This window comes from Diorhabda sublineata, chromosome 1 (genome assembly GCF_026230105.1).
Source record: "Diorhabda sublineata isolate icDioSubl1.1 chromosome 1, icDioSubl1.1, whole genome shotgun sequence".
NCBI classification, from domain to species: domain Eukaryota; kingdom Metazoa; phylum Arthropoda; class Insecta; order Coleoptera; family Chrysomelidae; genus Diorhabda; species Diorhabda sublineata.
This window is the reverse complement of record NC_079474.1, coordinates 17,640,492-17,662,629: the sequence shown is the minus strand read 5'-3', so window position 1 is coordinate 17,662,629 and position 22,138 is coordinate 17,640,492. Positions and strand designations below refer to the sequence as shown.

The 22,138-nt window shown below is 32.1% G+C and overlaps 1 protein-coding gene across 4 annotated transcripts in view; it reads right to left on the bottom strand.

Moving 5' to 3' along the window:
* Positions 1-1,498: 1,498 nt before the first annotated feature.
* Positions 1,499-22,138, bottom strand: part of LOC130446038 (endothelin-converting enzyme homolog) — a 34,501-nt gene continuing 13,861 nt past the window's right edge. For all 4 annotated transcript variants that reach the window (XM_056782056.1, XM_056782036.1, XM_056782047.1 and 1 more), the window contains exons 4-13: positions 17,016-17,237; positions 15,176-15,339; positions 14,949-15,119; positions 14,746-14,894; positions 12,561-12,727; positions 9,776-9,958; positions 9,521-9,682; positions 8,002-8,274; positions 7,681-7,868; positions 1,499-7,612 (exon numbers count right to left, since the gene is read on the bottom strand). In XM_056782056.1, the coding sequence (XP_056638034.1) occupies positions 7,436-7,612; positions 7,681-7,868; positions 8,002-8,274; positions 9,521-9,682; positions 9,776-9,958; positions 12,561-12,727; positions 14,746-14,894; positions 14,949-15,119; positions 15,176-15,339; positions 17,016-17,237 (1,856 nt within the window). In that variant the 3' untranslated portion in view covers positions 1,499-7,435. The remainder of the gene's footprint in view (positions 7,613-7,680; positions 7,869-8,001; positions 8,275-9,520; positions 9,683-9,775; positions 9,959-12,560; positions 12,728-14,745; positions 14,895-14,948; positions 15,120-15,175; positions 15,340-17,015; positions 17,238-22,138) is intronic.

Sequence of the window (22,138 nt, the reverse complement as noted above, 5' to 3'; positions counted from 1 at the left end):
TTGAAAATGTACGACGCTGAGTTTACGAAATAATTTAAAAAACACAAAAGTGTCTTCAACAAACGTTTTTGGATACGTACGACGCTGAGGTTACGAAATAATTTAAAAAACACAAAAGTGTCTTCAACAAACGTTTTTGGATACGTACGACGCTGAGTTTTCGAAATAATTTGAAAAACACAAAAGTGTCTTCAACAAACGTTTTTGGATACGTACGACGCTGAGGTTACGAAAGAATTTAAAAAACACAAAAGTGTCTTCAACAAACGTTTTTGGATACGTACGACGCTGAGGTTACGAAAGAATTTAAAAAACACAAAAGTGTCTTCAACAAACGTTTATGGATACGTACGACGCTGAGGTTACGAAAGAATTTACAAAACACAAAAGTGTCTTCAACAAACGTTTTTGGATACGTACGACGCTGAGTTTACGAAAGAATTTAAAAAACACAAAAGTGTCTTCAACAAAAGTTTTTGAAAATGTACGACGCTGAGTTTACGAAATAATTTAAAAAACACAAAAGTGTCTTCAACAAACGTTTTTGGATACGTACGACGCTGAGTTTTCGAAATAATTTGAAAAACACAAAAGTGTCTTCAACAAACGTTTTTGGATACGTACGACGCTGAGGTTACGAAAGAATTTAAAAAACACAAAAGTGTCTTCAACAAACGTTTTTGGATACGTACGACGCTGAGGTTACGAAAGAATTTAAAAAACACAAAAGTGTCTTCAACAAACGTTTTTGGATACGTACGACGCTGAGTTTTCGAAATAATTTGAAAAACACAAAAGTGTCTTCAACAAACGTTTTTGGATACGTACGACGCTGAGGTTACGAAATAATTTAAAAAACACAAAAGTGTCTTCAACAAACGTTTTTGGATACGTACGACGCTGAGGTTACGAAAGAATTTAAAAAACACAAAAGTGTCTTCAACAAACGTTTTTGGATACGTACGACGCTGAGTTTTCGAAATAATTTGAAAAACACAAAAGTGTCTTCAACAAACGTTTTTGGATACGTACGACGCTGAGGTTACGAAAGAATTTAAAAAACACAAAAGTGTCTTCAACAAACGTTTTTGGATACGTACGACGCTGAGGTTACGAAAGAATTTAAAAAACACAAAAGTGTCTTCAACAAACGTTTTTGGATACGTACGACGCTGAGGTTACGAAAGAATTTAAAAAACACAAAAGTGTCTTCAACAAACGTTTTTGGATACGCAAAAAACACAAAAGTGTCTTCAACAAACGTTTTTGGATACGTACGACGCTGAGTTTACGAAAGAATTGACAATATTATTAACAATTATTATGAAAGAATTTTTTGATCATAACCTATACAAAAGAATTGAAGCACACTGTTATTTGTTAGCTGGTAGTGTCATCTAGTGACGTCTCACCTGAATTCTAAATAAAAATGTAAAGTGAAATAACAAAATGGCCAAACGAGGACGCTGGATGCTAAAGGATTAAATGAAACTCGATCTATTCTAAATATTTACATGTATTTTATCACAGTAAAAAATATACACAGTTTTACACAAATATTCTTCTTCCTTTTTGATAACCCAAAAAATAAGAAGGATTAGGTATCAGCTGATATGAGATTGTTCCATATACATGATTCAACAATATTTAATAAAAAATAAAAATCGGAAGGATTACGGAGACAATGAGACATTTATTATACAGCATGTCCCTGCATAATGAAATTAACCTTAGGCCTAATCAGTGTTTGAGAATGTTTCATCAATTTCAGTTACAGAAGGGACAAACTGTATACATATACATATTCAAAAATTTTATGCCAAATTATTTCGAAAATATTAAAAAAAATACCACTGATGCTAGATTTGTCACATAAATTTTTTAAATTGTTTATTTCTTTATATCTTTTGTTATGTTTGTTTCTAAATCGTATTTATTTTAGATGTCTTCGGATTTAAAATTAGTTTCTTTTATTTTTTTAAAAACTGTAACGTTTTTTTTTTCAGAATGTTGATTTCGAATCGTCAAATTTTTATCTGTCTTTAGAAAATAATAAAAAAAAAACTAAATTTAAATCAGAACAGACCTAAAATGAAGACGATTTATAAACATAAAAATTATTGATATTGGTGTATTCAAGGACTTGATGCAAAAACTTCTGGAGTGAGTGGATGACGTGAAATAATGCCGTGACATAAAAATTTTTTTATACGTTTCCCAGAACTTACATTTAAGTATATTTCTAAATTATACATTCGAAAATTATGAATTTTTAATGGATGATTACTTTTGTCTATTTAGTGTGTTTTACGGAATAAATAATTGTACACTACTATCTGAAGGGCAGGGGCGGTTCATGCCCAATGGTTATTTAACCGTATTTTTTACAGGGATAATCTAAAAATAGCAAAAAAGATTTTTTTAATCGTTTTTTTTTAACTAAAGCTACTTGTTTAACTCGATAAAATTTATGATTTAGAATATATTTAGACTTTTAGATTGTTGTACATTCCAAGGAAACCGTTCGTCATATAGAGACATTTATTGACATTATTTTTTATAAAATGATATTTTAGAAAGTGTCCTACCAAAAAAAGGTGGCGAAGGGCAAAAACTTACAATATGAACATCAGTTTCAGATCAAAATGCTTTAGATCTAGTTGATGCTGATCCCACAACTAGCGTACGTAAAATTCAACTACAATTTAACGCATCAACGACAATTATTAATAGGATTCTTTTTACTTCTTTACCCCTTTTACGTACCTTTTTATTTGATAAGCTGTAGATTAAGCAACAAAATTTTTCTACGCTCTAATTTTTTCCTCATGTAAGTAACGTGATGGTCGACAGTATCAAGCTCAATTAATTAAAAATCCTAAATTTTATCGAGTTAAAAAAAACTATTGAAAAACCATATTTGCTATTTTTAGATTCTACAGGTTGTCCCTATAAAAGTTACGGATCGTTAACCCTGTATATTCATCAAGTTTGCTTTAAGATTTTTCCACCTTCTTTAAACTTGATGGTGAATGACTGTTAATAAAATTAGTAAAACAAACAGTCAAAATAGCAAGAAACCTTCGAAATCCTAGCCAGGCAAAAGTATTTCCCATCAGTTATTAACAACATCACACTTACAGTGTGTTTTATATAGTAAAGCCAATCAACGTCTCCAATAATTCTTTAAAAAACAATTATAGACCAGGGTAGAAGCCTTTAAAAATAATAAAAAGTGAAAAAAAATAATAGTAGGATGAAACCTATTGGAAAAGGGTGAGAATATAATAAAAATGAAGGGAAAAATAATTTACGGGCGATCTGAGGTTGGAAAATTGAAGGGGGTGAGTTTTTAATGGTAAACAACGGTTTATCTTGATTTCCGAAAAAAGTAGAGTCCAATGGAAAAGAAATGACAAAGTTGTAGTTAATAAAAAGATCTACAACTTTTGTATTATGTTTTTTCTCATAACCTCAAAATTAAAATGAAAAATTCAAAAAAACGAGTTTTTGTTTTTTCTTTAACAAAAAACATTTTTTTTTTCACGAAACGAAGTTACCTTTGTATGTCCCATATACACTGTAATTTATTTGATTCGAAATATTTATTTTTTCACGTTATTTTGTCATAATATCGAAAATGCACCCTAATTTTTGAACGAAAATTCTCCCGACAAAATAAAAATTCATTGTGACTTTGGTTGGGTGAAAAAATATTACCATCACCATGGTAAACTTAGAAAAGGTAAAAAATAAGACGAAGAAATTCGCATTCGAAATTTTTTTAATCGTTATGTACAATTTTTAGGTATTATATTAAAATTTTTGACTCTTAATCACTTATGTTCGAAATCTCTAATTTTTTATGTAATTTGAATTGAAACATTTAATAAGTAACTAAAAATTGTACGTAATGAAATATTGGGAAGCAAGGTTTTTTGGTCTTTTTTTTGCTTTTTCTGAGAAAATTTACAATGGTGATGGTAATATTTTTTACACCATCAAAAAATAGAGATTTCATCGAACCAAAGTCACAATGAATTTTTATTTTGACGGAAGAATTTTCGTTCAAAAATTAGGGTGGTTTTTCGATATTATGACAAAATAACGTGAAAAAATAAATATTTCGAATCAAATAAATTACAGTGTATATGGGACATAAAAAGATAACTTTTCACAAAATTTCGGGAAAAATGTTTTTTGTACAAGAAAAAAATAAAAAACCAAAGACTTGGTTTTTTGAATTTTTCTCTTTGATTGTGAGGTTATTTGAAAAAATTAAAAATACAAAAGTTGTAGATCTTTTTATTAACTACAACTTTGTCATTAAATTTTTTTCCGTAGGACTCGCAATTTTACCGGGAATCGAGATAACTGTTTTTTACCCTTAAAAGCTAACCTAACCTAACCCCCATTCCCAACCCGATTTCAGATCGTGCGAAATTTATTTTTGCTTTTATTTTTATCATATTTTTCTTCTTTTGCAATGAATTTCATCCTTCTATTATGTTTTTTTGGTTTCGAAAATTATCGATCCTGATCTATTAGTGAAAAATGTTGGTATGATTACGACATATTCTATGAACGATATTTCTACTATACCTTATAACCAAACTAGGTGTAAAATCTGTAATAAAAAATTTACAATAAATTCATAAATAGAGTGTAAGATATACAGTAAATATTCAAAAGCATGTATCAAATTAACGAAATTTTATAAAAATTTCTTTATATATACACTCTGTGTATGAATTTCGGTATTCTACTTGGAAAATATTTGAATTTGGTCGCTTTTGGAAGTATATATACAAAATATTAAAGTAATGTGTAAATAGTAATCATGAATCTACCTCCCTATATTATAACAGGTACTTTTTATACGTGTAAATAGAAAAAATCAAAGCCAATGTTAAATTTAACATAGACTAGAAATTTATTTTTTATTTACCTATTTTAGTTTATAAGAAACATTTCGTAATAATAGTTGAAAAATAAAGAATCGTTGAGTAGAAATTCATTTGTGACACCTTTCAATTCCGATACATTTTTCCTTCAAATTCATATCAAAGATCCAGAAATCCAGAAAGATAACCGGGATATTTGTGAACACGCAATAAAAAAATCAAAGAAAAACTAATCAGCGCATATAAAGAATAAAATCATCATAAAGTTACTAAAATTTGATTTAACTTAAAGTGCAGATAGATAGAGGACGATTTAGCACACAATCCGAGGTTTTATTGAATTTATCGAATGAAGTAGAAGCTCCATAACAAATTAATCTTTTCAAAAACTCATATGTTAGAATAAATAAATCAGAAGTGACTATGTAAGTGACTATGGTATGTAGTATGCGTCAATAAAGCCCCATGTGGGCCTTAGCCTCCTCAACAACGGACTCCAGTTGTCTCAATCTTCACAAAACCCAATCTGGTAATTAAGAATAGAATTCAGATGAAGAAGATTCAAACAAGTTTCACATTGGCATTGATGTCGCCCAAATATACATCCAGCTATTCTCTTAACTGACAGTATCTGTTAGCATTCTGGAATAGAATTGACCAAAACGATAAGTTGTTTTGTAAATTTTCGAAACTGACATGGGACCATTACAATCGGAGGAATAATACCTTAAGATAATTGCTAAACGATGCAGAAAATGGAGTCAGTTTTCATAAAACTAAATCTGGGGACTCAGAATAAGAATCTGATGTAGAAGATTGTGATAATCGATACCTTCCATTACCTAAGTAGAATTAAAAAGGGCAGGAATTTTCATAAGAAATCTTTAAAACTACTTTGAAGTAGAAGACTGCTTGTTTACAATAGATTCGCTCACGGAAATGTTACATTCAGTTAGGAAAACAGAAGATTAAGAACAAGGAGATAAAGAAGATTCAACGGTTGAGTCTGGGAATTTAAGAACCTCTGGAATGAGGTAAATTATTGTAAAAGTAGTTCCTTTGTCACCAAGGTGACTCAATGTCGCAAGATATGTATTAGATTCCTTGAATGGCATTGAAGATGAACCGATAACTGACGAGAGGACAACAACAGTCACGAAACAGATTCGGACATAAAAGATGCAGAAAGTGGAGACAGTTTTCATAAAACTGAATCTGGGGACTCAGAATAAGAATCTGATGTAGAAGATTGTGATAATCGAGACCTTCCATTACCTAAGTAGATTCAAAACGGCATGAATTTTCATAAGAAATCTTTAAAACTACTTTGAAGTAGAAGACTGCTTGTTTACAATAGATTCGCTCACGGAAATGTTACATTCAGTTAGGAAAACAGAAGATTAAGAACAAGGAGATAAAGACGGTTGAGTCGAGTATCAATGAAGCTCTGGAAGAATTAAAAATCATAAATATAAATGAAGTAAGTAAAAAAAAGGGTAAAATTACTGCTGCAGCAATAGACAATATGCAATAGCCTTCAAATAAGATTGTTTTTTATGTACCTTCAAAGCTATTAATTAGTCTGGAATGAACTTTTGCTTTTTCTAATTCTGATTTTGCTTCTTTTTATTTACTGACAACTCTAGAAAATCATAAAATGTACAGTCTCTTCAGAGTCGTTACATAGAATTGAAACCGTATTTATAAAAATAGTACAAGCACAAATGAAAACACCAAAATAATGAAGAGCAAATTGAAACTGTGAAGCAAAACAATTAGAAAGCGATGATGCCACCGGCATTAATAAGATCTGAACTAGTTCATTCTCATAGCTTTCGATAACCAAGTTATCGTCTTCAGAGACTGAAGGTGTAGTGCAATGGCGGGTTTACAAATTTGCTAAGCTATTCATCGATCACCACCTCAACTAACTGATTATTTGAATTATATTTTTTATCGATAAAACATGTTAATTTGATAACTGAAGTTATAAATTATTTTAATTGCAAAGAATCCTTTAAAGGTATATTATGTATATATATATATATATATATATATATATATATATATATATATATATATATATATATATAATTGTGTACTTTTGAAGTAAAATCCGTCTTAAATAGTTCTTTCATTTATTGAAGCGAAAAAAGCTTCCTCAACTGAACTGGTGATTAAAAGAAAGATTTTGATTATTCCAAATTAAGGATAATTTTGAGTTTACGAATTTTTGAACTCGTTCTGTTTTTAAATCATTTCTATTTTCCTTTTCATCTGTTCAATAAATAACATACGGACGTAGATGCAAACGAAACATACCATTTAAATAATTGTTATAAATAGAGTTTTCTCAGATATTCGTTCAATAAAAAAGTATTAAAATGAACTCGAGAAGAGATAATTTTGCAACGAAATGGATTACTTCGAGTTCTAGGTGAAAATAGAAGACGATATACTTGTTACAGTTAAATAAAGCCTTTCGATTCACTTGCACTTTCAATGCAATCGATTTCCTATTAAAAAACAAATTACCAAACTTCACATTTATTTACCGGATTCATTTTCGATCCCGGTTTGCAATGGAATTCGTCGCTGAATTCTTTGAGATTGCTCAGAGCACCTATCACTCTGAAAGGGGCGGGGGAGTGCGAATCTTTTTCTATTTGCAACGCCGTCGCCTCTTTGGTTACCGTTGAGCACCACACCTAAATTTCAGAATAAATGACAATAACGAGAAATACATTGACGGATTCTAATCTTATTTGTTTTTTACCTGAGCAAACGCAACGAAAAATAATTGTCTATGGTTCAAAGGAATACCAGGAAGTCGTGGTGGTTCTGGTCGGTGCTTCATAAATTGTAAGTAAGCGTGATAAGCTGCTTTCAAACCTCCGTTATCTGCTATATTTTCACCTAAAGTTTGGTTCCCGTTGATATTTTTACCGTTGATTGTGTATTTATCTGGAAAATAATTGATTAAAAATCTTTAAAGTTTGAAATCAAATGATAAATAGTGTAAAAAATCAAATAGAAGTATGGCTACATTGTATTATGGGGATTATCCTTACATGATATGCAATTTGAAAAAACTCACCGTATTGCTCGACAACACATTTAGTTCTTTGTTTAAATTTTTCTATGGTTTTATTCTTCCACCAATGATTCAAATTCCCATATTTGTCAAATTGTCTACCTTGATCGTCGAAACCGTGGGTCAATTCATGCCCCATAACGACACCCATTCCTCCGTAATTCAAACTCGGTGGAAAAGATGAATCGTAAAAAGGACTTTGTAAAATACCAGCTGGGAAGACCATTTGGTTTTTTGTTGGAGTGTAATAAGCGTTCACCGTCGACGGAGGCATACCTTAAAATATTTAATTCGATAAATTCGAAGTGATAACTTCCAAAATTGGATAGAAACTCAAAATCTTTGCTACCTACTGACTACTTGTTTTGAAACCAAGTTATGAATGAAATTATAAAGTCAATAATTCAAACAAACAAAAATAAAATATATAATATTCGATATTTCAAGAGCAAATGTCAATTTGAATGGTGACAAAATCTTTTATACTTTTTGCTTACTGCTCAAATTTGACTCTCAGGTTCACTAATAAGGGTTTGTGGAGTCGTTCTAGCTTTACAACCACTCTGTATCTATATCTAGAAGATATTTTGTACAAGACTCTACATCTAATCGTTCTGCTTCCAAAATACATCGACTTCTTCCAAAGGAGGCTATTGCCTTCCCAAGATGTTAGTACTAGTTCTTCGAGATACCCAAGCTTTCTAGTGAAATGAGTAAAATAATTGCATTGTAGATGTTTCCATAGCTTACTCGCAGAATCAATCATCTGCTATGCATATCGTCTTAATTTGACAGAGTTGTCGTTTCTGGTCAGCACGAGAAATTCCTCAGAGTTCTTAGTTGAAATGGTGATAATTCTTTGGATTATTTTAGGTAATGAGTGAGACTCCATCTGATTCTTTAGCCCCATCCCTTCAGCTCGTTATTGATGTGGTATCTCATGAGACTAAAGGTCCTAGGTATGGAGTCGTTGCTCTTTTCTGGTAAATCTGTCTGTTTCTTTATTGCTTGATATAACCTGGTGATTTGGTAACCTCGCAAGTCTGTTAACTGGCGTTTATAGAGTTTGTCTAAGCTCCCACGCTAGTTTGGACGTCCGGGATCTTCAAGGCCGCTTGGCTATCTGATGGATGAGCCAATTAGACAGGTTTATATTCGAAAACTTCTGTGCACTTATGTTTGTTGAAAGCAACTCTACTTGAAAAATTGTGAGTGATCTTTCTAGTGGTATGGAGAGCTTACATTTTGGAAAATTTCTAGATTATGACCTCACTACTTGACCTGATCGCTTTTTTTAGATTTGCTGTTGGTTTCATTTTTAGTAATTTAATTATTAAGATGAAGGAGAATACGTGGAAAATTTGTATTTTCAAGTACAAAAAAAGAAAAAGATTGATTTCGAGAAAAGAATTAATTTGAATTTGCTGGAGACAAGTTTAAATTTCCAGGTGATGTTTCTGTGATCCTAGATTTAAATTTCGACGTTGACACTTTGTGTTAAAAGTCTTTAGAATATACTTACTCCAAGTAGTTTTATTAACTGGTTCGTTGATCTTTTCCAAATTTTTTTTTAGGTTAAAAAAACTGATTTGAATGTTGTTTTCGAAATAAGCGTTCGATCGGATGGTTAATTTTTCGAATCTTTCGTCCAATAAACGTACATCTTTCACGAATTCAGGATAACCTAATAAATATATAAAGAATAATTTTTTAAAAAACAAATTTAAGTAGTGAAATTAAAAAACATAAACTTGATTTCGAATGTATATACACATACCTATCATATCTGAGATAGCATCAGCTTTATCGATAGCTACTTTTCTTGTTTCTTCGTCCATCCAGTTTAAATTTTTGAAATTCGTTTTGAAAGCATTCCTGACGTTATTGATCATTTCTTCGGCTTGCATTTTCGAGTTTTGATCAAAAACTTCTCGTACAAAAATCGCCCCAATAGCAAATCCTAAAGCAAAAATAAAAATCAATATCCTGCAATGATCCAATGGCAAAACAAAACTTTCCTGACCATTGGAAACTTACCAAGGTGATTTGATCCCAAAAATGGATCCCAACACGCTAATCACGAATAGACTAATCAAAAAGATAGAATTGAAAGGTGACCAGTTTGGTTTCTACAAAGAGACTATCGACTCAACGCTGTCAGTATCACAAATGATCGGGGAATTAAAAATGAAATACTGTGCACTAGGAGAAGTTGATGTCATTGTCATAAATTGACATCCTTGTGTCTAGAACCATCCTTCTTGGATGTGTCTAGAACCATCCAAGAAGGATGGTTCTAGACACTTGAAGTGGGCGCAGGAGTTCCTCAGGGTTAGGTACTAGGCCTAACTTTGTAAAAGATCCTATACTACGATGTCCTTAGCCTGGAATGAATGCATTCATCGACAGTTTAGCACTAATATGTGCGGCAAATAATGAACAAGAGGTTGTTATACAGATTAGGCAAAAGTGTTCCGATGACAGAAAGATGCAGTGGTCTGTCAAAGTGAAAAATAATCTACATACAGTGAAATTTTATCTATTATTTGCATCAGAGGATGCAGCGCGCAGAGTGTAGTGCTAGAGCTGGTGCTGGAAATTATTGAACTACTTTCAGATTCTCTTCTAAATCTAATTTAGCGTTAAGATTCTTTTTGACATTACGTGTATCAGTAGCTTCTCTCAAATTAAAAAAAAACTCTATTGAAAATAGTATCGCTGAAGCAATTTTAATGAGACTATTTCCAAATTAGCTGAAGTCGAAATTGGAAAAAAGAAGTTTTAAATTTAAGAAATACAAATTACTGATAAAATTGCCAACGAAGCAGTTGACCGAATTAATCGCGCAAAGGATATTTTTGTAAGAGGGGTGCCGGAGATTGTTGGAAATAGAGATGCTAAACAAAAGGATGATAATGATATTATTCGTGAAATTTTGCAAACTGTGGAATGTGACCAGGCTCCAGTTACAAGATTTAGAGTTGGCAAAGATAATGATAAATGATAAACTTCTGCAAAAAGAGGCCACGAAGAAACTCAGTATTATCGACGACAATACACTGGTTCAAATTGAATGTTTAAAAGAACTACGCACAGAACTTGATTTAAGGACACAAAATGGTGAACAAGATTTGACTATAGGGGTCCCCAAAGGTTGTGAAATTTCGTCGATGATATGGCAGAATCCTGTTTTTACGATTGTTTACTCTTATACACGAACCTGGCTACTCTTAACTCTAAATTTAATGAATTGTTATGTATTACACAAGTTTTGAAATCTAAAATCTTTCTTATCTCCGAAACTTAACATCAAAACATCCTGATTCAATATACGATATAAGAGATTACTTTCTGTATAGATGTGATCGAAAGAATCGTCGTGGAGGGGGTGTATGTATTTACTTGTCTTCAGATACAACAAAGCATTTTGCTGTTAATCCTCTTAATGTCTCTGTCAGTAATATGGAACTATTAGGTTTAAAAATTTCTTCAATTTCGTTTGTGCTCCACATAGTTTGTGTTTATCGACCTGGAGATTCCAGTACAAACTACAGTATTTGTCTACTCACGAAAATGTTGTCATCATCGGCGACTTGAATTTTCGAGAAATTTCTTGGCCAATTACTGTGGCACCTGGGGATGGCGTAAATTCTAAGAACCGGTTCATAGACTTTGTCCTAAATTCTAATCTTAACCAGCTGATAATTGAACCAACACGTTTCAGAATCAATAATATACCATCTATCCTAGATTTATTATTTACAAATGACGAACAACTACTGACTGAGCCCGTGATAGGCTCACCAATAGGTATTTCTGATCATGCAGTCATTACAAGCCAAATACAATTTAATGTTGACATGCCATCTAAAAACAATAATGCTGCAATTTTTGAAATAATTGATTTTGAGAACCTGAACCGCCACCTAGCTAGTATTGATTGAGGACAAAATTTAGGTGTCTCACTGGATCCCACTGTAGTCTGGGATACATTTACAAGTACTGTTGCGGATCAAGTATTCTACCAGGAAAGTGGTGTACATAAATAAAGTAAAACCATGGATCAATGGTGAAATAATCTCCTTGACAAGATATATAAGCAAATTGTGGCGGAAGTACCAGCGAACAGTCATTCAAGCTGATGTTGAAATTCACAAAAATTTTGTCAAAGATTTAAAAAAGTCTATAAAGGAAGCCCGAGAAGTGTACAAAGAGTCTATAGTATGCAGCGACAACCCTAAATAATTATACAAATACATTCGATCATCATTGTCATCAAAAACATCCATTCCTCTAATAAAAAAAAAGATGACGGCATGGTTTGTCAAAATGACACTGACAGTGCCGAAATTTTAGCAGACAATTTTTTTAAAGTTTTCTTTACTGAAGATATCAAAAATAATTTACCCGACATTCTATATATAGAAAACGTTGAAATAATTATATCAGTTTCAAAAATAATCTAGTTTAGACAATTGAAACAATAAAAAAGTGCTTGTGACCGATATAACATAAAATCTGTATTGATGAATTTAGAATATTATTGATAGAAAATTATTTACCTAATACTGAATTGGTATCTTGTATGCAATATCTCCATTGTGGTTCTTCGCCTCCTTCGGTTCCCATTAACGCAGTTCTTAAACCTTTATAAGCGTCTCTAAATGCTTTAGAAAGACACACTGTAAACACTCTCACCGTTTGCCACACCATGTAATTGTTCAGTACACTGTAAAATAAAACATTTTTTCTTAAATATATTGTAAAAATTATTGGAAATGATGAAAAACTATTAAGATATCCTGCATAATAAATTTCAATTTTCGACGTATTATTACCATGGGAAAACTTGTTTTTTTTCTGAGATTAGAATTTTATGATTTTATTTTTCATAAAAAAGACTAGACAAAATGATTATCTTATATAAAATTGAAAGCTCTGCAAAAAAGCTTTCTTATAATTTTTCTATAAACCGACATTTTTCGAAGTTATTCAACTTTTTATCAAGTTTATCAATAAAATTTTTGATATTCTTAATTTTTTTGGTTTCACAGATATATGTATGGATTTGGGGTCTCGTTTACAGCCTTTACAGCTAATCCATCGATCCCACTCCTTTTTAAAAGTCCAGAATGTGGAATGACTTTAATTAGCAGAGATCTTCGTCTTCTTTTTCATACGCACCCATGTGTAGAGCTCTGGAGTTTCACACTTCTGTGCAAAAAAACCTACACGCCGCATTATCTGCTAGGCCTAGCGTCTTCAGGTATTTATTGAGGCGACAGTGCCCCGATAGAACTCCTGTTAGTATTCGTAGATTGTGATTAGATTTATACATTCAGCAGATCTAATCTGGTTATGGTTTCCCAGAAGAATATTTGCCTGTCTCAGTCCTTGTAGATTATCCCAATAATTGGTTTTACTTCTATCTACCTTCTTTTCCAATTTTTTTCCGTTGTACTATAGCTGATACCACAGAAGGGTTCTGGTACCACCAAGGGCTTGTCTGCCACCGCTTTAGCGATCTTAACAGCTATATCTTTTCCTTCCTTCCGGTGTGTTCCAGAATCCATTGTAGGGTAATTTTATTTGCTTGCCTAGCTCATTTAATTTTTCTAGGTAATCCCAAACGAGTTTGGATTCTATGATCGGACAAAATGATGATCTCCCGTTTGCGATAGTTGCATAAATTTCTGCTTGAAAAATGCTGCCCAGACTTTCAGAGTGTTTGATTCTGGGCCCGTATTCTCCTATTCCAGTTCCATCTAATGTTTTGATCCATCCGTATACCATTTAATGGCATTTGTGCTCATTTTTTGTATGGTGTTTTGATCCCACTTCCTTTCCAGAACTATGTGGAGAGGTGGAACTAGTATCCAGACTAGTTCTAGTAATCCAAAGCACTGCCCTATATGTGATGATTGGTCTCACAATTGCCATATACATCTACCGTAGGATCTTTGGGTTACAACCCCAATTCCTCCTTGCAAAGTTTCTGCACACCATAAGGGCTTCAAAGAAGTTTATTTTGTCTGGTGTAAATCCCAGATATTTCCCCTCTGTTGATGGGGTTGAGGTTGAGTTTTTTCTTCTTAGTAAAGGGAATTAGGGTAGTCTTGTTCGGATTGACATTTAGCTTTACCCTGGTTTCACAGATGCTTTTATTTAACTGTCAATTTTTTCTAATACTGTCGTATCCTAATTTAAAGTTTTTTAAACTAAAAATTAGTCAATTAAAGGAGATTACAATTATAAACTCTGAATCAGAATTTATCATACTATAATTATTATATTCGATTGCCATTTTGCAACCCTTTTGCGGATAAAATGAAGAATTAAAATAGAAATCGCGATGAAAAAATGGGGGTTCTTCGTAAAAGGATGAAAAATTAATAGTAATTTGAATTTTTTTTATTCTAAGTATTCTAAATATTGCCAAACAAATTTACAATTGAAAAATAAGGGTTGATCGTTGAATGGTAAAAATTTAGGGTTCTTTGTATTTTTAAATTTAAATTTTTAAAAAATTGAGTGGTGGATTACCCTCAATATTTAGTGGAATGAAAAATAGATACTTAGACCTACTGAATATAAGTTTTCAAAAAAATTGGTCAAGGCGTTTCGGAGGAGTTGTTAATTTTAAAGTTGAATAACGAAAAGCGTTAATTTATCAAAAAATTATAAAAGAACTTTTTTGTAAAGCGTTCAATAGTCGATTTTTTTAATCAATCTAATATGTTTACTTACATTTTACCTTCTGTAGTTTTGTTATATTCTTTTATAAGTTGGGTTAGGTTTCCTAAATATTCCGGTGCATAAACTACAACTTCTTCTTTATTAGTAATTTTTTTGCTCACTATTCTCATAGCGTCTTCGAAAAACCTTCTCCAATCTATCTGTAAAGTAGAGAATCGAGTTTAAGGTTCATATTTCATGGACTAGGTTCTTACAAATGGTGCTTTTAGTTGTAAATCTCCTATTTTCATCAAATGATATAATTTTTCTTCGTCTCTACGTAATTCGTTGGGGGTGGTGATATTTGCTAATTTTGTTTCAAAGTCTATTATCGCTTGCATTTGTTTTCTTGTTGTATTTGGGTTACCTCCCAATAAAATCCCAACCTACAATAAAAACATCATTTTAATTTCGTTTATATATAATGTTTTCCACAACTTACCTTGGTCATGTATTCTAAGTATGCATTGAGGACTTTGACGTGTTCTTTAGTTTTGTTTAAGTAATTTTCTCTTGTAGGCAAAGTTAATCCACTTTGATCTATTTGTAAAACGTGTCTAGTAGAATTCCTATCGTCCTCTCCAACTGCGTATGAAAATAGTCCTCCTAAGACAACAAGCATTTAATAATTATACTATTTACGACAGACTTTTGATGATAAAATTATTTCTCATGAAAAAAAGTTACTTTATTTTGTTTTTCAACATGATCTTTCCACTCAAAACATCAAATTTCTATTTTTTTAAACATTGCGGAGCTCTGCAAAATATATTTCATCTCTAACATCTTTTTTCGCTTTTTACTAAGCTACTTTTTCTAAATTGTCTTCATAGATACTCAACAACCCATTTTTTTATGGTGAAGTGTAAACTTCACTGTCATAGATATTTCCTAGGGACCAAAACCTTCCGGAAAATTGGATCAAATCCTCAAGAATAATATTTTTTTTTTCGTGTGACGAACCATTCTGTGGAACGAGGCACAGCGCTATGACAGACGCATGAAAAAGAAGAAACAAAAAGATAAATCTGACGATCACTTGATTTTTCACTCAATTAGTGATGCAGGACATCATAGACTCAAATAGATGGATAATAGGAGTGTTTCTTTCTGAGACTGTGCTTGAAGATGGGAAAACAGTTTTTGATACACTGTGAAGCAACCCCGTCTTTTGAAACATTCAAAGACATCATTCATCTCCCAACAATGCTAGTTGTTGTTGTCACGTCACCACATCGATAAGAAACCTCGAAATTTTATAGGAAGAGGTAACCCAAGTGGAAGAGATGAAGAACAATTGCAGAACATGTTGCTACGATATTGTACGTTCATCTGGCAGCTTCGGAGTGCAAAAGAACGATAAACTCAATCGTGGACTGGCACAACATAAGAGATCTACTAACTAGAAGAAACATCGCTGTTGATAAACATCCTGGAAGTCTACCTATTGGAGGCGATGAACTATTCCAACGAATCTGTACGAAAACCATGGTGTTAATCACGACGGAAGATCTAAAAGAAGATTGTGGGGTAGATCAACTTTCCACAGGGATAAAATCAGGAATTAAAGGAGGTGTCTATACTATGAGAAGTATTTTTTCAGAAGAAGAGCAAGAGTGCATTTTTCAATGCCATTAGTCGTCCTTTAGCATTCTGGACGCCACGGTGCACTAGATACTTCATTAGCAGTTGTGACTTGTATATTTCCCATAATGTCTATTTACCTTTTGTTTATACAGCAGCAATTTCTTTGTATTGTTTTTATAACCTGTCTACATTATGTTTTTCCCGTGTTAATAGATACATTTATTATATTTACAACAAATTAGAAATTTAGTATATTCTGGATAGTGAGGTAGTGTATATAAACGAGTCTCCACGTAGTAGTCAGTAAATAATTAGATATATTCACTAATACATCCGGATAATAAAAAGCCAAGCAAACGTTTTATTTAATTCAATTAGGTAAGTGTTTCATAGTAAGTGCTAGTGGATAGTGAGTGAATAGTTAAATTTATTTAGAGTAAGTGAAATACATCGTGTGTATAAATTCTCCGCATTATTTGAAAACTGTTGAAATAAATAAGAACATCACAAAAATATAGAATCATGCTAGATCATTTTAAGTTAAGACTTTTAGATTATTTTCCACTTATATGCCGTCGTATCAACAATGTAGTTTGGCCACTATCTTGTGTGGGCGATATCACCGATGAGGGTGTTATCAGAAAAATAAATTTCTCTAGAATAGTGTATAAACAATGTTTTTAATGAATACTAACCTATGTTATATTTATTTTGTATAATTTGCGTGATATTCTGTAGAGTCCAAGTGTTTATATCGAATCCGCTATCCGTAATATTCCATCCACCTAATTTTTTCAACAATTCAATCATGGGTGTAGCTCCCAAACTTTCCATAGTCTCATTCACATCCAAACATGATTCGTAATACATTTTCGCTTTTTGCTCAGCCTTTGATTTTAACGTATCCATCGATTGTTCTGAGAAATTTATATATGCTCGGTTAATAATATATTTTTTTTATTTTTATTTATTTATTATTTATTTATTTTTTTAATATTCACAACTACAATACATTTAAAAAAATTCAATTTTCATACAGCTACAAAGTTGAAAGTTGAGGAAGAGTGGTTAACATTAAAACATGGCGAACAGTGAAAAAATTCTATCTGAATAGTTGAGAAGTGCTATCTGGTGGTAGAAAGTTGTACTATGATTTCTTTTCTAGTGTGTTTACAGCTTCTACAGCACTGAGTTGGTTTTATATTTCATTTATACTGTGTAATACAATATTTTTGCATTGCGTGGTAGTGATTTGAATTCACAAAATTTCCTTTTGGTTAACAATGAGACAAATTGGTTTGGGTAACAGCGAGACACTGCTCCCCAAAATCAAAACTGTCTACGTTAAAATAAGGGTTTTGCAATAAGAGGTGTTATTTTGAACAGCCCGCTATTTCGGTAAATGTCACTTTTGAAGCTGTCATTTTTTTGACATTTGACAAGTAGAAACTACGCCATTAATGAAAATGGAACGGTACACGTTTCAACAACACATTGAAATTATTAAAATTCACTATAAAAATGGTGAAAGTTTGGCAGAGACGGTTCGTAAAACTAAAACATTTTTGGGTCGACGTGAAGCACCTTCTCGGACCGCAATACAGAAATTGGTGGAAAAATTTGGGCTGTTGGGACAAGTTAGTGATGTGAAGAATAAAACCCGTGCACGTCGATCAAGAACAACTGAGAATATAGCTGCTGTAGCCCAAAGTGTTGAAAAAAACCCAGGTTTGTCCATTTCTCGTCGTTGTTTGGAATTAGCCATTCCACAAACGTCATTACACCGTATTTTGCTAAAGATTTGTGTCTTAAAGCCTATAAAGTTCAATTAACACAAGAACTCAAGCCGGCCGATCATCAACAACGTCGTGTATTTGCTGATTGGGTCCTTGAAATGCATGAAAATGATTTCGGAATTTCATCGAAAAATCATCTTAACTGATGAGGCCCATTTCCACTTTGGTGGTTACGTCAATAAACAAAATTTTCGAATCTGGGGCTCGGAAAACCCAAGAGTTATTGTTGAAAATCCTCTCCATCTTCAACGCGTGACTGTTTGGTGCGGTTTATGGTCTGGCGGTGTCTTGGACCTTACTTTTTCGAAAATGAGGCTGAGAGCAACAGTTACGGTGAATGGATTGCGCTATCGAGAGATGATTAATGATTTTTTATGGCTCTAATTGGATGGTATTGATTTGGACAACGTTTACTTTCAACAAGACGACGCTACGTGCCATACAAGCAACGAAACCATCGATCTTTTACGGGAAAAATTTCCGGACCGTGTTATCTCTCGAAGAGGTGATCACAATTGGCCACCAAGATCTTGTGATTTAACACCTTGCGACTTTTTCCTTTGAGGCTACGTAAAAGATAAGGTCTACGCCAACAGTCCAGCATCGATTCAAGACCTCAAAGATGGAATTCGTGAGGATATCGAGGACATAGGGCAGCGTTTTGCAATTTGGTTACGGAATATTTCATGAAAAGGATATGGTCCTGTAAGCGCAGTCGTGGCGGCCATTTGGCTGATGTTGTCTTCCATTATTAACGGCATACCTTCCTCTCTATAATGGAATAAACATCCGATCATTTATCTCAAAAAATTGAATTTTTCTTTGAATATCAAAATAACACCTCTTATTGGAAAACCCCTTATAATTCATATGATGTTATTAAAGATAAATCTCAGTACAACATTCCTTCGAAAAGGAAGACATTTTTACGAGGGAGTATTGACAAAAGCAATTCTGTTGATATTATCTGGACGCAGTATTTGAAATATAGCTGTTGAAAAAAAAAGTTTTCTTTGGAGGATGCTCCAAATGAAATAATTAGGATGACAAGAAATTATTCAGTCAATAAACTTTTCGATGATAATCAAGAAGAACTTGCATCATACATAAAATTATTCAAAGATGATTTATTGACTACCTGTAAGATATCGTTGTAAAATAACTTGCAGTTAAAACCAATTTAAAGTTTCCTAAAACATGGGATGTTAATAGTAAAACTGGTGTAGGATGCGCCGGTATCTAAGCAATTCTTTGGAAGCTTCAGAGGGTTACAGCCTGGTGAAAAAACTAGTTATGTTTCTAAATGTTGCTTCATTTGTGCTGCTGGAAATTCATTAGCACCAAGAGTTCCCTTCAAGGAACACAATATAAAAGAAGCTCCAGTAGATACATTGGGATTAACAAACATGAAAATGTTTATTAATTGAGTAACGTAGAATTTAGAATAATGTTATTAATTTTTGTTATATTGGTATCGAGAATTCTGACATTTTAAAATTTCCCATAATTTAGGATTATAAAAATTAAATAAACATTCAGAAAGGATTCTATTGAACGTTGCCTCATAAATATCAAAAAAATATATTCGAAATGGTAAAGAAAACAAACCATTCTTCGAACAAAGACAAAGGCGTCCAAGAAGGGTCTACACGATCATTTTTCGTTATTAGTATTAAACCTTCAATATAATGTAAACAAACTATTCCAGAAACAGATAAAAAGGGTTCCACAATTGCACTGCACGTGTTGTTTTTCAAATATACTTCTTGTAAATTCTGGATAACTAATGTAGAAAAATAAATAAAGAATACTTGCAACATAAAAAAGGTCCATAAAAGATTTCTAAAATAAACATACCAGAATTAAAATATTTGAAACCCTGATATGGGAAGTTTTGTTTGAAACATATTCTTCAAAAGTAAAGTTTTGTAGTTATCGAACAAGATTGGCCTTTATATTTTTTTCCTATTACTTTCGATCTGCATTCTTTATATACTTGTTAGAATTTGCAAATTGGAGAGTAAATACTGCGATTTCAACCCTTAATTTGGCACTGTAATTTGCAATATACATGACTTTCCTTTATTTTTTATTTAAATTTAGCGCCTTAATTTTAGTTTCAGTGAAAGTTTATTTATTTTGCAAATTGGAACAGTGAAATCAGCCTCATCCAAAGAAATGGCATCGATCTCCGGTTGGGTAAGTTTTCAGTCAGTTTACTATTATTTATCATCTGAATTCAGCTTTTTTAAATTATGATTCACCTTTATTGACATGTAAACATCTGTTTTGAACAAAAACTGAATCACTGCAATTGATATTGACCTAGAAAATTACGTTTTACCATCTGTATCCTGTGGGATACTTCGGCTAATGGTTTGAACATTACTTATGATATAGGAAAAAAAAAAGTCATTTAAAAATCATATTAATTTCAAATAAAGGAATATAATTTGAAAAATCAGATTTATTTTACCTCAATTCAAAATTTATTTAGATTTATTATTTTGGTTTTAATTTTATTTAGAAATTTGTTAGCATTTTTGTCTTCTCAACCTCATTTTGATGTTTTTTCTCTTTTTCAGAGCAAAAATTTTACTTCAAGAGCTGGCTACATTCTTTCATTACTTCCTAAGCTGAAGGCGGAGATGAGGAAGAAAATATAGAAAATTTGGAGAGTGAAGATGTATTACTTCAGGCAGCGAGTTAATTTTTAGATGTATACATTTTGATGCAGAGGATGCATCACAAGCTCCAGAAGTGTCAAAGGATGAGACAATGATGGACCGGTCGATTGCTGTTTTCATTACTTCCGCCGCCAACCTTAAACCAGCTTATTTAGCAATGTATCCTACAATATACATATTGCATATCTCATCCAAAAATGAACCCAAATTTTTCAAACTGTAAAATTAGCTTATTTAGACCTTAAAAAACAATTTTTTTAATCAATAAATTAAATCGTTGCCAAATTAAGGTTTAAATGAAATGAAAATAACACTCAACTGTGTTGAAAATTTCGGAAGAAAATTAAATTTTAGTTTAGTAACAATCAATTTGTGTACAAATATGATGGATGTGTCTGGATGTATAACTAAAGAGCTGCTTGTGAACAAAATGAAACATTTCGTCAAGCATTCTCACAATTTAAAAGACAGTCAGTCCTTCTTTCTTGATGTATGATAATTATGGAAGTGGGAGTGTTATGTCTTCTTACGTCAAAATACAATGCTGCTTGGATGCTCAGTCATAAAGAGGAAGAAGCATATACAAAAGCAATGACAGGAATATACAGGGTCTTTAGAAATGTTCGCATGCGAGTTATATCACTGCATTAATCACCTAACAATCACATGTCTGTAACGCATAAATTAATCGCAAATTACAGTGCTGCCTCGATAATCCAAACATTCGATTTTCTATAGAAATTATGACTAGATGTTCAGGAATTCCCCCAATTACCTTTTTGTTTATATCTGGGACTCACATTAAATAGGTGTGCAAAATTTTCACTGCTTTTGTACGCTTTTGAGCAGGAATATTTACAAACTTTGCTGGGATGTTTGTAATGCCATTTTAGGTGATATAAGTGGGTTTTTATTTTAATATTTGTCTAAATAAAAATGCCCCTTGAAATAAAACACAAAGACATTATCCTCAAAACAAAGAAGTGAAGACTTAACAAGGGAGAAAGCGGAAAAGTGTTGGCGGCTGAGTATGAGATTGGAAGATCTACAATCTGTGACATAAAACAGAAAAAGTCTAAAATCGACAGGTAGAATTAATTTTAAAACAATTTTAGTGCTTTTCTTTGTACAACTGGTTCCTAAGAATCTACATACTATCTTAAAATGAATTTTATTCTTTTGAGCAGACTTTTGACATATTTTGCAAATTTAAATCAATTTTATGTCAGATTGACAAGGATAATCATTGATATAACACTCTAATGGCTACTAAATCAACATCTGACCAACATTTCATTATAAAATATAATACTAAGATATTAGATGCACAAAAAT